Raw genomic sequence first — 14167 nt, forward strand, 5'->3', positions numbered from 1 at the left:
TTTCTCTTGAAGGAAAAAGATGGGAATTTCTTAAGATTCCTTTGGTTCAGAGACAATGACCCTTCTTAAAACATTGCAGAATACCGCATGAGGGTACACATCTTTGGTAACAGGCCTTCTCCTGCAGTTGCCATCTATGGACTTAGACGTTCAGCTCAAGAGGGTGCGCTAGAGTATGGTGCAGATGTTAGACAATTTATGGAAAAAGAATTCTACATGGATGACTGTTTAAAATCTTTACCAACAGACGAGACCTAACCTGTGAGTCATCTGACTGGGATGCCCCCTACCTAGACAGGTAAAGGATCAGTGGGAAGAGGGAAAGAATTCTCTATCTGCCTTAACTAACCTTTACATTACGTGTATATATGCATTAGTGCCTTCTACAAAGGTACAGAACCAGAGACTATGGGTATTCTTCATAGCTTTAGTTAAGGCAATAGCTGCTGTTGCATATCTTTAAACTATGGACATAAAAGGACAATGTCATATTGGATTTGTTATGAACAAAGCAAAGTTAACACCACATCCAGAGCACACCATACCCAGACTGGAACTGTGCTACAGTACTAGTTGTTGAATTAGCTGAACTCATTTCATCTGAGTTGCCTATTGAGCTTGCAGAAACAGAATTCCACAAAGACATTAAAGTGGTGTTAGGTTATATTTATAATGAGACCAGACAATTCTACATCAAAAATCATGTGCTACGCATCAGGAAATCCACCAATCCGAAACAGTAGCACTTTGTATCTACTGTTCACAATGCTGCAGACTATGCTACAAGAGCTGTCACAGACAGTTTTCTTAAGACACTTCATGGCTCACAGGACTTGAATTCTTCTACAAAGCAGTGTGGAACATTCCAGAAAGCAACACATTTGAGCTAGTAGATGCAGACTCAGATGTCAAAATGCATACACAAGTGACTACACTCTATACCACAATTTCAGAATGTCAATTGGAGCCTCTCAGTTTCCAAAGATCTCAACATGGAATCACTTGTTAGAGCCATTACCTGCCTAAACCACAAAGCTCAGTCATTTAAAAATGCCACACCTGTAAGTGCGAATTGAGAAAAGGGTTGGCATCACTGTCAAAATACTTACATAGTAGCAGAAACACAACAATCCAGGAACCTCATCATCAGTGTCATACAGCATCAAACCTATGCTAGAGAGATTGACTACATTACGAATGGAAACCCTATTCCTAGAGACCATGTCCATTAAAAAGCTATACCCAGTCCTCTGAGAATAATTTACTGAGACTAGAGGGTCATATTGAAGAATCAAACTTGGAACCCAAAGAAAAAAATCCTTTAATCAATCCTATAAATAAACACGTGACTTCTTTAGTTGTGCAACACTATCACAATGAAGTGAAACATCAGGGCTGATTATTTATCAAAGGGACCCTATCATCAGTTGGGTTCTGGATTATTAGATGCAAAAAGATGTGTAAGTAACACAATCTTCAAATGTATCACTTGTCGAGGACTTCGTGTTACTTCTAATACTCAGAAGATGCCCAATCTACCAGCAGACAGACTTTGTATAGATCCTCCCTTTTCTAAGAATGGTCTTGATGTATTTGCTCCCTGGACTGTTATCACCCGACATACAAGAGGGGCAAAAGTAAGCGCTAGGCGGTTGTATTGACCTGTATGGCCATCAGAGTTGGTCATATTGAAGTCATAGAATCAATGGACACTTAATGCTTGATTAATGCTCTTAGACATTTCATTGCCATCCATGGTACTGTTAAGCACATCTGCTCTGACAGAGGCACTAACTTTGATGGAGAAGCCACAGAAATAAAAATTTGCGCGGGCTTCGGCACTGGGTGTGCAGAGGAATTTTAGTTAACAGGGATGTGAATGGGCCCTCAACCCACCTCATTCCTTTTATATGGAAGGGACCTGGGAATGAATGATCTGCATAATTTGAAGTATACTTGATTCCATCTTCCTACAAGTAGAAACTTAAAGACTCTCTCACGAGAGTCTAGCAACCTTCATGGACGAAGTCTCAGCTATTGTGAAAGCTAGACCTCTGACTTCAGTATCTAATAACTCAGAAAATCCATTTTTGCTTGCTCCTGCCACTCTTCTTACCCAGAAAACTGGGTCTATCCATGCTCCTCCTGGAGAGTTCAATACCAAAGATTTATTCAAATGTCAATGGAAGCAAGTACAAAGCCTTGCAAACACCTTCTGGGACAGGTGGAAGAGACAGTACATCTCTACCTTGCAACCAAAAAACAAATAGCAAGATGCCAAACCTAACTTAAAAACTGGTGACATTGTGCTTGTCAGGGATTGTCAATCACAGCACAATCAGTGGACCTTAAGTCTTGTCACTGAAACATTCCCAAGCAAAGATGGAAAGGACGAGGTCAAGATCTACAAGCACAGAGAGACTAAGGGCTAGATTTACTAAGCTGCGGGTTTGAAAAAGTGGGGATGTTGCCTATAGCAACCAATCAGATTCTAGCTGTCATTTTGTAGAAGGTACTAAATAAATGAAAGCTAGAATCTGATTGGTTGCTATAGGCAACATCCTCACTTTTTCAAACACGCAGCTTAGTAAATCTAGCCCTAAGTTGTTTCCTGGACCAGTATCTGAACTGATCTTATTGTTACCTTCTGTGGATTTAAATGGTGGTGTCAGTTGATACTAGATGGGCCTTCAGCATTGTTGTTTTACATATGCATTATTTCTGAGTAAACTCAATATATTGGCCAGCCTAGTATCAGCTTAAAATGAATACTCAGGCCTCAGTAGTTTAGCTGTCAATGCTTCTTGGGTAGTGATACATTTTATATTTCACATGTTAGTCAGAGATGCAGTATATATCTCAACTTAGCACAGCATCGATGGTAAGATTTTGTTTCATATTTTGCAGTTATGCCATATATTCATGTTTGCATTGCGTATATCTGTTCATATTGTGATTGTATTTTTTCATTGCTTTATTACAGTTTTACTGCTTGAATTCATATGTTCTTTACTACTTAAATAAACTTAAATAAACACAATTCTTTAGAGCTTCACATCTAGACTGGATTACTAAAGTAGGAGTGGTTATGCTGTCTGTCTGATTATACTCAGGCCAATGGGAAGTTTATAGTGAGGACAGTACGGACTAATTTATCATGATTTAGTAACTTTACATGTATTCCTTGGATTCCTTGATTCCTGAAGATTAATAACATGTAAATTAAACCATAGTTGCCAACTCCCGGAAACATGTTTCTGGGAGAGGGGGCGAGACTGGAGGGCGGGAGGGGGCGGGACGAGGCCAATCGCGTCATTTTGGCCCCGCCCCCCGTGAAAACGTAATTTGACGCGATTGGCCTTGTCCCGCCCCCTCCCGCCCTCCAAAATGGTGTGATTCACCGAGAATCGCATCAAATGACGCGATTCTCTGTGAAATCCGGGATGCAGGAGAAATGCCATCTCCCCCGGGAGCCCGGGAGACTGACTCAAATTTCGGGAGTCTCCCGGACTTTCCGGGAGAGTTGGCAAGTATGAATTAAACAGATAAAAGTTTACTCTAATAAGAATTCCACTGTGAGGGTGACATGAAGAATTTACTGCTCAGGGTAACCCCCAAGATGGACAGGTTTGTATTAACCATCTGATAACAGTGGTGTTCTTTTTTTTTTAAGCTTTGTTTGATTTTTCAAAAAATGTTGCATATCTATACTGAGCATTAGACATCACAGACATTATCAAGAATCACTGTAGGTCTATTTGCGCTATTCACATGTGGCAAATAACATACCTAATTAGTTAGTTGCTGTCTACAATAGCAATAATATAGCTCAAACTTTGTTAAAATGTGTTTACGCACTATAAAGTATCTCTTGAACAAATTCATCAATGTTAATGCTCTCACCAAGTGGGTTATAAAAAGCTGGATGTTATGTTAGCCTACAGTACTCATTCATCACACAGCAAGATATTTTAGACATTTATAAATTAGTTCCATATAGTACAATGACATCAATGTTCTCTTTCTTGGGTCTTGTCATCTTTTGTTTCATCCATTCATTCATAGTTAAGCAAAAATATGTGTTTATTTAAACATTTTAAAGTAGAAAACAAAAATCCAAAAAGATTATTGACTATAATGTGCATTTCTTTTTGCGATAGTGAAACTGTAAGTACCTCTGTGATTTTCATCCGTAAACGATGATTCTCTGATTGCAGTCCTTCTAGCCGGGAAGTGCTGGCTTGATTTACACTGGTGACCGATGTTGATGTCTTGGAATCCTCTTTTTTTTGATTGTGTGTGAACTGAAATCTCCTGGTCTGAGTTGCTGCATCAGGATTTGTCTTTAGGGTAATTAACTATGAAATTTTGAACAAAAATTTACAAGACTGTAATGAAACAATGCTGAAATATAATTCAATAAACGCTAGACTTCTTTAACAGACAGGTGCTATATTATGCCAGCAATTTAGGTTAGTTGTAATTTTCAGTGCATGAATAATGTGCTCAATAAACATAAGCAACATTAACTATTTATACAAATAAGCATTTCAATTGTGCATTAATAACTCAAGAAAGCTATTCTTTTGGATAAGAAAATAGATTTTTCTTCTTTTTTCTGCTGTAGCTGTGAAAAGCTTATAAAGAAAATATACACAGTTCAGTATATCTGTAGTCTGATTAGTCTGCAATTGCAGTGTAATAGTATATAACAGAATTTCTGTAGGGACTTTCAATCTTTAAATAAGAAGGATTGGGTACTGTGCATTCAGCAAAAACTAGCAAAGGTGTATTTGCCTTTTCAGTTAGAGACTTTGGGCCATTAAGGAAAGGAAAGCAAAAGCAAGGCGTAACTTTGCACTTTGGCAAAACCATGTTTCATTGGAGGGGGATGTAAATATAAAATGTGGGGACATATTTATAGTTGGGGTAGGGCATGTCCTAGAACAAGTTTAAATTTCAGTGTGCAGATAAAGCTATCAAGTATTTGTGTGCTACATGAAAAAACAGACAGTATTTAACTTATGTGCAAAATAATAAACTAATTAGCACCCTGTGAGGACACCGGGGTTATTACCAAAGCTCTCTAGATACCCGGTCCTCTAGGTTCACAGGTCACACAGGTAAGGAGACAGGAAAGAAATAATAATCCCTTTTATTAAACAAAGTGCACACACTTAGTAAAATACAACAGTGCTCCCCAAGGAGAAACTTGTTCCCCCCGCCAAATATATCAAGTGTCAGAAAATCACCAGTGCAAGTAAAACTCCCCAACAAAATCCCCAGCAGGTTACCTCCAAGCACAGAGTCCTAGCAGGCCCAAACTCCTGGTAATAAAATCCACAGCTGACAATCCAAGTGGGCCAGGGTTTCTGATCCTTAAGGTGGGTCTGTGTATCTTGCTGATCCCAGCCGCTCGGCCAACTCTCCACCAGCTTGGTGGGACCCTGGGTATCAGTCTCCCTACGGATGTAGGCTCACCAATTCCCCAGAATCTGCGAGTGTCTCCCGATGGAGTGGTAACAGAATCAGTCCTAGAGGTACACTGTCCGATCTCTGTCAAGAAGCTCCTGCCTCAAGCATTCCTTTAAGGCCCTGCGAGAATACGGTTACTCTCTAACAGGTCCTTGCTGTCTCCAGATTCTCCAACAACCCTCCCATCCCCCAGACAGCTCCTTTTTGGTCCCTTCTCACCACCCCCCCCCACTCACTGTCCTCTTGTGATTGGTGGTGTGAAGAGTTTGGGTGGTAACCGGGGTGGAAATAGTGCATGACATCAGTGGTCACCCCTTGCTGTGATGGTGCCATTCAGACTGTGTTGCAGACTTGCTAGAACAATAGTTAGCAAACAGGGAGAGACCCCCTACTGATTTTAGATAAGGTCCTGACCCTCCTTTTTTTAACCCGTTCCACTACTTTTTGATGTCACAGGGTCCACAGCTGATTCACACTTCCTGTGAGCTGCCTCTCCCCTCCCTCTCTGGACACCACAGTAATAACAGATCTGGCCACCGGGCGGCATTTAATAACAGAGTGGGCCATGGTTGTTCAATTGGCCCACTGAGGACAGACCGGGTTGGCACGATATTCTCAATATAAGGCCTGGGTCTGTCACATACCTCCCCCTTATTAAATCAAGGGGACAGTTGGAGTCTGGTGGTCGGGCTCCAGATGTTCTCCTTGGCACGGTGGGTTCCTTAATGAAGGGTTCTCCTCCTCTCTTCTGGAGAGTCCGTCCGCATTTGAGTGGTCTTTTCCCTTTTTGTGCGAGATAGTAAAGTTATAACCTTGTAATGCTAAACTCCACCGTAATAACCTCCCATTTTCCCCAGCAGATCTTTGTAACCAGTAAAGGGGGTTGTGGTCTGTAATTACTGTGAACTCTTGCCCATAAATGTAGGGTTGTAATTTCTTTAGGGCCCACACTATGGCCAGGCATTCTTTTTCAATGGTGGCATAGGCTACCTCTCTATCCACCAGCTTTCGGGATAAATAAACTACTGGGTGCTCATGCCCATCCTCCCCCACTTGGCTGAGCACAGCACCGAGTCCACACCCTGAAGCATCTGTCTGTACCAGAAATCGTTTCTTGAAGTCTGGGGCTGCTAACACTGGGGACTGGGTCAATGCTGCCTTCAGAGCGTCAAAGGCTCCCTCGCACTCTGGGGTCCATTCTATACGTCTAGAGTATTTTTTCTTTGTCAAGTCAGTCAGGGGCCTGGCAACAGTGCTATACTGCGGCACAAATTTTCTGTAGTACCCTGCGATCCCGAGGAACGCTCGTACTTGCTTTTGGTTGGTGGGTCGGGGCCACTGAACAATGGCTTCTACTTTTGCCGGTTCAGGTCGTATGATTCCCCCACCAACACGGTGCCCCAAGTATTGCACTTCTGCCATGCCCATGAAGCATTTGTCTGGGCGAATGGTCAACCCTGCCTGCCTGATTCTCCTCAGGACCTCTGACACCTGCACTAAGTGATCCTCCCACGTCTGGCTGAAGATGGCAATGTCATCTAAGTAAGCCTGGGCAAATTCCTGACACCCCCCCAACAGGTCATCAACCATCCGTTGGAATGTGGCTGGAGCATTTTTCATCCCAAACGGCATTGTCGTACATTCAAACAATCCCAGTGGGGTTATAAAGGCTGACCGCTCCTGAGCCTCGGGGGTGAGGGGAATTTGCCAATAGCCCTTACTCAGATCCAAAGTTGACACAAACTTGGCTGCCCCTAGCCTGTCTAGTAGCTCATCTATTCGGGCCATGGGATAAGCATCAGTGGTGGTGACCTCATTTAGTTTACGGTAGTCCACGCAGAAGCGGGTGGTCCCATCCTTCTTCGGGACCAATACCACCCCTGCAGCCCATGGACTATTTGACTTCTTAATTACTCCTAAGGCCAGCATTTCCTCTATCTCCTTCCGTACTTGGGCCAGTACAGCGGGGGTCATGCGGTATGCTACCTGCCTTATGGGCTTCTCCTCCCCCGTGTCTACATGGTGGGTGGCTAGGTGGGTACGACCGGGCTTACAGGTAAATTGGGCCTGCTCCTTCTCCAGTACCTCCCTCATTTCCTGCCTCTGTCCCTCTCCTAGCTGCGTCCCCACTGTCACTGTCTCCACCCCCTTTTCCTCTCTCACCTCCCCTATCATCTCCAGTAGGGGGTCTACCTCTGTGGGACCCATGGGGGGACAACACACCACCATTGCTGCCACTTGCCGTTCCACATAACCTTTTAGTCGATTGATGTGGAAGGTTTTCAGCCAGGTTTCCTCATCATCCAGCGCTACTACATAGTTAACCGGCCCTACCTGCCTCACCACTTTGTATGGGCCATCCCAGGTGGCTTGAAGTTTATTCCGTCTCATTGGGATTAGCACCATCACCTTCTGTCCTGCGTTCAGCTTCCTATCCTGAGCGTGGGCATCGTACCACTCTTTTTGTCTTGCCTGGGCTCCTTTTAAATGGCCTTGCGCCAGCTGCGCTACTCTCTTCATCCTCTCCCTCATCTTCTCTACATATTTAAGGATAGGCTGCTCATTGGCCTGGAATGTTCCTTCCCAGCTCTCTCTAACCAGGTCTAGGGGGCCTCGTACCCTCCGGCCATACAGAAGTTCGAAAGGAGAGTATCCGGTGGACTCCTGGGGTACTTCCCTGTATGCAAACAGGAGCTGCTGCAGGGCCCTGTCCCAGTCTCTCCCTTCAGACTGTACATATGCCTTCAGGAGGTGTTTCAGCGTTCCATTGAAACGCTCACATAACCCATTGGTCTGGGGATGGTACGGGGTGGTTCGTAGGGGCTTAATGCCCCACTTTTCCCATAGGGTCTGGACTAGGTCCCCTTGGAATTGGGTCCCCTGGTCAGTAACCACTTCCCTGGGATATCCTACCCGGCTGAAAATGTCCACCAGAGCCTGGGCCACATGCTCTGCGTCTATGGACGACAGGGCTACTGCCTCTGGGTATCTGGTGGCAAAGTCCACCAGGGTGAGGATGAATCTTTTTCCGGTGTAACTGGGGATGGCTAATGGACCTACGATATCTATAGCCACCCGGGCAAAGGGCTCCTCAATTATAGGCAGGGATTGTAGTGGAACTTTCTTAGGGGCTCTCCCTATTCTCTGACAGGTGTCACAGGAGGCTTTGTAACGTTTCACATCCTGGGTGACTTGAGGCCAGAAAAAAGTCCGCAACAACTGGGCCAACGTTTTTCTGGTCCCAAAGTGCCCCGCTGCTGGAATGTCATGGGCCAGCGCTAATAAATGGGTCCGGTAAGCCCATGGTACTAACAACTGCTTCACTTCTGTCCCTGGGTCTTGATCTAGGGTGGGGGTGACTACCCTATATAACAGTCCTTTGTCCCACACTACTTTACTGCCTGCCACTTCCCCTCCCCCAGCGTCTGCTGCACTCCTCAGTTTGGCTAGGGATGGGTCAGTCTGTTGGGCCTTCCTAAATTCCCTTCTGTCCTCCTCCCCCAAATCAATTTCTGGTACAACATCAGATATTTCTGGGTTACTCACCAACGGTGCTGCCTCTGGCTCCTTGGTTCTGGTTGCCGGGGTTAATCTTGGTGGTCTCCTTGGCGTTGCGGCTTCTTGTGCTGCTGTGGCTTGTGCTCGGCTCTGGCTGCGGGTCACAGCTTGCACAAAGTGAGTGACCAATCCCTGGCCCAAATCATTCCCCAAAATCACTTTTGCTGGTAGTCCATCCAGAATGCCCACCTCCACCATTCCAAATCCCGCCCCCCAATCCAAATGTACCCGGGCCACCTGAATATCTGCAAGATGGCCCCCCACCGTGGAAATCCGGACCTGCTGTCCCTCCATAACTTGGGATCTTTTAATTATATCAGGCTCCACCAGGGTCAGGGATGCTCCTGAGTCTCTCAACCCCTGGACCTTGCAGTCCCCCACCCACACGTCCTGTAGATGACCCTGCATATTCCTAGGGCTCTGCCTCCCCTTCCCCAAAATCAGGTTCACCACATACACCCCGTCCCTTGCCTCTGGCACATCAGGACAGGGTGGCTCGGCCTCAATGCCGATTTCAAAATCTCCTGGGGCATACTGTACAGCGGCCACTGGTGCAGCTCTGGCTCCTGGGATCGGACTTCTGGTACGGGGGCAATCTCTCTGGAAGTGCCCCACCTGGTTGCACCGAAAGCACCTCTTTGGATTCAGGTCCCAGGGTCTGGATCGGGCTGGTTCATCTCTTGGATTCCGGGCAGAGTTCTCTCTAATAAAGGGGGCTCCCGGTGTCACTAGACCTGCTGGAATTGTTTGGCTCCCCCTCCCTGCAGCTGCTTGACTAGGCATACTAGGGGCTCTCCATCTTGGTCGACTCACCACATACTCATCAGCTAGCCCTGCTGCCTCCTCCAGGGTCTCAGGTTTTCTGTCCGCCAGCCATTCCCGGATCTCTGGGGCCATTTTTAGAGTCAGCTGCTCCAGCATAATGAGCTCTTTAATTTGCTTAGCGGAGCGGGCCCCTTTCCCTTCCATCCATTTCTCGCAGGCCCTCTGTAGCTGGCTGGCAAATTCCTGGTGCGACTGTGACCCTCCTTTATTCAAAGTCCTGAACTTGTATCTGTAGGTCTCTGCATTTAACTGGAATTTTACCATCAGTGCCTTTTTCACTGTACCATAATCCCCACATTCGTGAGGGCTTAGAGCCTGGTAAGCTTCCAGCGCTCTCCCAGTCAGGCTGGGTCCCAGATATTTGGACCACTCTTCCTCCTCAATCCCATGGACTCCCATCAAGTTTTCAAAAACCTGGAGATGGGTATCAATGTCTGTGTCTGCCTCTTTAAAAATTGAGACTCCACTATATCCCAGCTGAGGTCTCAACCGGGCCTCTCCCCGACCTTCTACTCTCTGAATCTGGGGTACCTCATATGCTACCCCCAACATTGCTTGGAGTACGGCTGCCCTTTCATGCAGGGTTGCCCTTTCCCCCAGTGCTGTCAGCCAATCTTGCAGCACTGCTGGAGTGCCGGACGGTGGTCTGGGTTGTGTCCCACTAGGGGGTCTCTGTGGCTGGTCTTTGGCCTCCTCCTCTTCCACCTCTGACTCTTCCATCTCCTCAGGGTGGGCCTTTTCCCATTCCATTAGTTTGGCCACCAGAACTTCACGCACGTCTGTGTCATCAAAGTCCACCCCTTTGGTTCTGCAGAACCCCTGCAAGTGTTGTTTCCTTGCTTTCATATAGAATCTCTCTGTGGCTTTTAAGCTGATCTGCTCTGCTTCTGTGGCCATTCCTGCTGACTTCCTAGCTAGGGTTTTTTTTTTTTTTTTTTTTTTACTAACACTGGTGCTGACAGACTGTTGCCTTGTGTCCTTACAGAGCCTGACCGTATCTGGATACGAGTCCCTGCGCTCTACCCAAACGTTGGGACTGTGTGACCCCACTGCTTGCCACCAAAATTGTGAGGACACCGGGGTTATTACCAAAGCTCTCTAGATACCCGGTCCTCTAGGTTCACAGGTCACACAGGTAAGGAGACAGGAAAGAAATAATAATCCCTTTTATTAAACAAAGTGCACACACTTAGTAAAATACAACAGTGCTCCCCAAGGAGAAACTTGTTCCCCCCGCCAAATATATCAAGTGTCAGAAAATCACCAGTGCAAGTAAAACTCCCCAACAAAATCCCCAGCAGGTTACCTCCAAGCACAGAGTCCTAGCAGGCCCAAACTCCTGGTAATAAAATCCACAGCTGACAATCCAAGTGGGCCAGGGTTTCTGATCCTTAAGGTGGGTCTGTGTATCTTGCTGATCCCAGCCGCTCGGCCAACTCTCCACCAGCTTGGTGGGACCCTGGGTATCAGTCTCCCTACGGATGTAGGCTCACCAATTCCCCAGAATCTGCGAGTGTCTCCCGATGGAGTGGTAACAGAATCAGTCCTAGAGGTACACTGTCCGATCTCTGTCAAGAAGCTCCTGCCTCAAGCATTCCTTTAAGGCCCTGCGAGAATACGGTTACTCTCTAACAGGTCCTTGCTGTCTCCAGATTCTCCAACAACCCTCCCATCCCCCAGACAGCTCCTTTTTGGTCCCTTCTCACCACCCCCCCCCACTCACTGTCCTCTTGTGATTGGTGGTGTGAAGAGTTTGGGTGGTAACCGGGGTGGAAATAGTGCATGACATCAGTGGTCACCCCTTGCTGTGATGGTGCCATTCAGACTGTGTTGCAGACTTGCTAGAACAATAGTTAGCAAACAGGGAGAGACCCCCTACTGATTTTAGATAAGGTCCTGACCCTCCTTTTTTTAACCCGTTCCACTACTTTTTGATGTCACAGGGTCCACAGCTGATTCACACTTCCTGTGAGCTGCCTCTCCCCTCCCTCTCTGGACACCACAGTAATAACAGATCTGGCCACCGGGCGGCATTTAATAACAGAGTGGGCCATGGTTGTTCAATTGGCCCACTGAGGACAGACCGGGTTGGCACGATATTCTCAATATAAGGCCTGGGTCTGTCACATACCTCCCCCTTATTAAATCAAGGGGACAGTTGGAGTCTGGTGGTCGGGCTCCAGATGTTCTCCTTGGCACGGTGGGTTCCTTAATGAAGGGTTCTCCTCCTCTCTTCTGGAGAGTCCGTCCGCATTTGAGTGGTCTTTTCCCTTTTTGTGCGAGATAGTAAAGTTATAACCTTGTAATGCTAAACTCCACCGTAATAACCTCCCATTTTCCCCAGCAGATCTTTGTAACCAGTAAAGGGGGTTGTGGTCTGTAATTACTGTGAACTCTTGCCCATAAATGTAGGGTTGTAATTTCTTTAGGGCCCACACTATGGCCAGGCATTCTTTTTCAATGGTGGCATAGGCTACCTCTCTATCCACCAGCTTTCGGGATAAATAAACTACTGGGTGCTCATGCCCATCCTCCCCCACTTGGCTGAGCACAGCACCGAGTCCACACCCTGAAGCATCTGTCTGTACCAGAAATCGTTTCTTGAAGTCTGGGGCTGCTAACACTGGGGACTGGGTCAATGCTGCCTTCAGAGCGTCAAAGGCTCCCTCGCACTCTGGGGTCCATTCTATACGTCTAGAGTATTTTTTCTTTGTCAAGTCAGTCAGGGGCCTGGCAACAGTGCTATACTGCGGCACAAATTTTCTGTAGTACCCTGCGATCCCGAGGAACGCTCGTACTTGCTTTTGGTTGGTGGGTCGGGGCCACTGAACAATGGCTTCTACTTTTGCCGGTTCAGGTCGTATGATTCCCCCACCAACACGGTGCCCCAAGTATTGCACTTCTGCCATGCCCATGAAGCATTTGTCTGGGCGAATGGTCAACCCTGCCTGCCTGATTCTCCTCAGGACCTCTGACACCTGCACTAAGTGATCCTCCCACGTCTGGCTAAAGATGGCAATGTCATCTAAGTAAGCCTGGGCAAATTCCTGACACCCCCCCAACAGGTCATCAACCATCCGTTGGAATGTGGCTGGAGCATTTTTCATCCCAAACGGCATTGTCGTACATTCAAACAATCCCAGTGGGGTTATAAAGGCTGACCGCTCCTGAGCCTCGGGGGTGAGGGGAATTTGCCAATAGCCCTTACTCAGATCCAAAGTTGACACAAACTTGGCTGCCCCTAGCCTGTCTAGTAGCTCATCTATTCGGGCCATGGGATAAGCATCAGTGGTGGTGACCTCATTTAGTTTACGGTAGTCCACGCAGAAGCGGGTGGTCCCATCCTTCTTCGGGACCAATACCACCCCTGCAGCCCATGGACTATTTGACTTCTTAATTACTCCTAAGGCCAGCATTTCCTCTATCTCCTTCCGTACTTGGGCCAGTACAGCGGGGGTCATGCGGTATGCTACCTGCCTTATGGGCTTCTCCTCCCCCGTGTCTACATGGTGGGTGGCTAGGTGGGTACGACCGGGCTTACAGGTAAATTGGGCCTGCTCCTTCTCCAGTACCTCCCTCATTTCCTGCCTCTGTCCCTCTCCTAGCTGCGTCCCCACTGTCACTGTCTCCACCCCCTTTTCCTCTCTCACCTCCCCTATCATCTCCAGTAGGGGGTCTACCTCTGTGGGACCCATGGGGGGACAACACACCACCATTGCTGCCACTTGCCGTTCCACATAACCTTTTAGTCGATTGATGTGGAAGGTTTTCAGCCAGGTTTCCTCATCATCCAGCGCTACTACATAGTTAACCGGCCCTACCTGCCTCACCACTTTGTATGGGCCATCCCAGGTGGCTTGAAGTTTATTCCGTCTCATTGGGATTAGCACCATCACCTTCTGTCCTGCGTTCAGCTTCCTATCCTGAGCGTGGGCATCGTACCACTCTTTTTGTCTTGCCTGGGCTCCTTTTAAATGGCCTTGCGCCAGCTGCGCTACTCTCTTCATCCTCTCCCTCATCTTCTCTACATATTTAAGGATAGGCTGCTCATTGGCCTGGAATGTTCCTTCCCAGCTCTCTCTAACCAGGTCTAGGGGGCCTCGTAACCGGGGTGGAAATAGTGCATGACATCAGTGGTCACCCCTTGCTGTGATGGTGCCATTCAGACTGTGTTGCAGACTTGCTAGAACAATAGTTAGCAAACAGGGAGAGACCCCCTACTGATTTTAGATAAGGTCCTGACCCTCCTTTTTTTAACCCGTTCCACTACTTTTTGATGTCACAGGGTCCACAGCTGATTCACACTTCC

The 14167-nt window shown here is 47.0% G+C and overlaps 1 protein-coding gene across 2 annotated transcripts in view; it reads right to left on the reverse strand.

Annotated features, from left to right (window-relative positions):
- GABBR2 (gamma-aminobutyric acid type B receptor subunit 2) overlaps positions 1–14167 on the reverse strand; it is a 683104-nt gene that overhangs the window by 40649 nt on the left and 628288 nt on the right. For both annotated transcript variants that reach the window (XM_075212899.1, XM_075212900.1), the window contains exon 16: positions 4176–4358. In XM_075212899.1, the coding sequence (XP_075069000.1) occupies positions 4176–4358 (183 nt within the window). The remainder of the gene's footprint in view (positions 1–4175; positions 4359–14167) is intronic.

Source organism: Mixophyes fleayi, chromosome 5, assembly GCF_038048845.1.
Source record: "Mixophyes fleayi isolate aMixFle1 chromosome 5, aMixFle1.hap1, whole genome shotgun sequence".
Lineage (NCBI taxonomy): Eukaryota > Metazoa > Chordata > Amphibia > Anura > Limnodynastidae > Mixophyes > Mixophyes fleayi.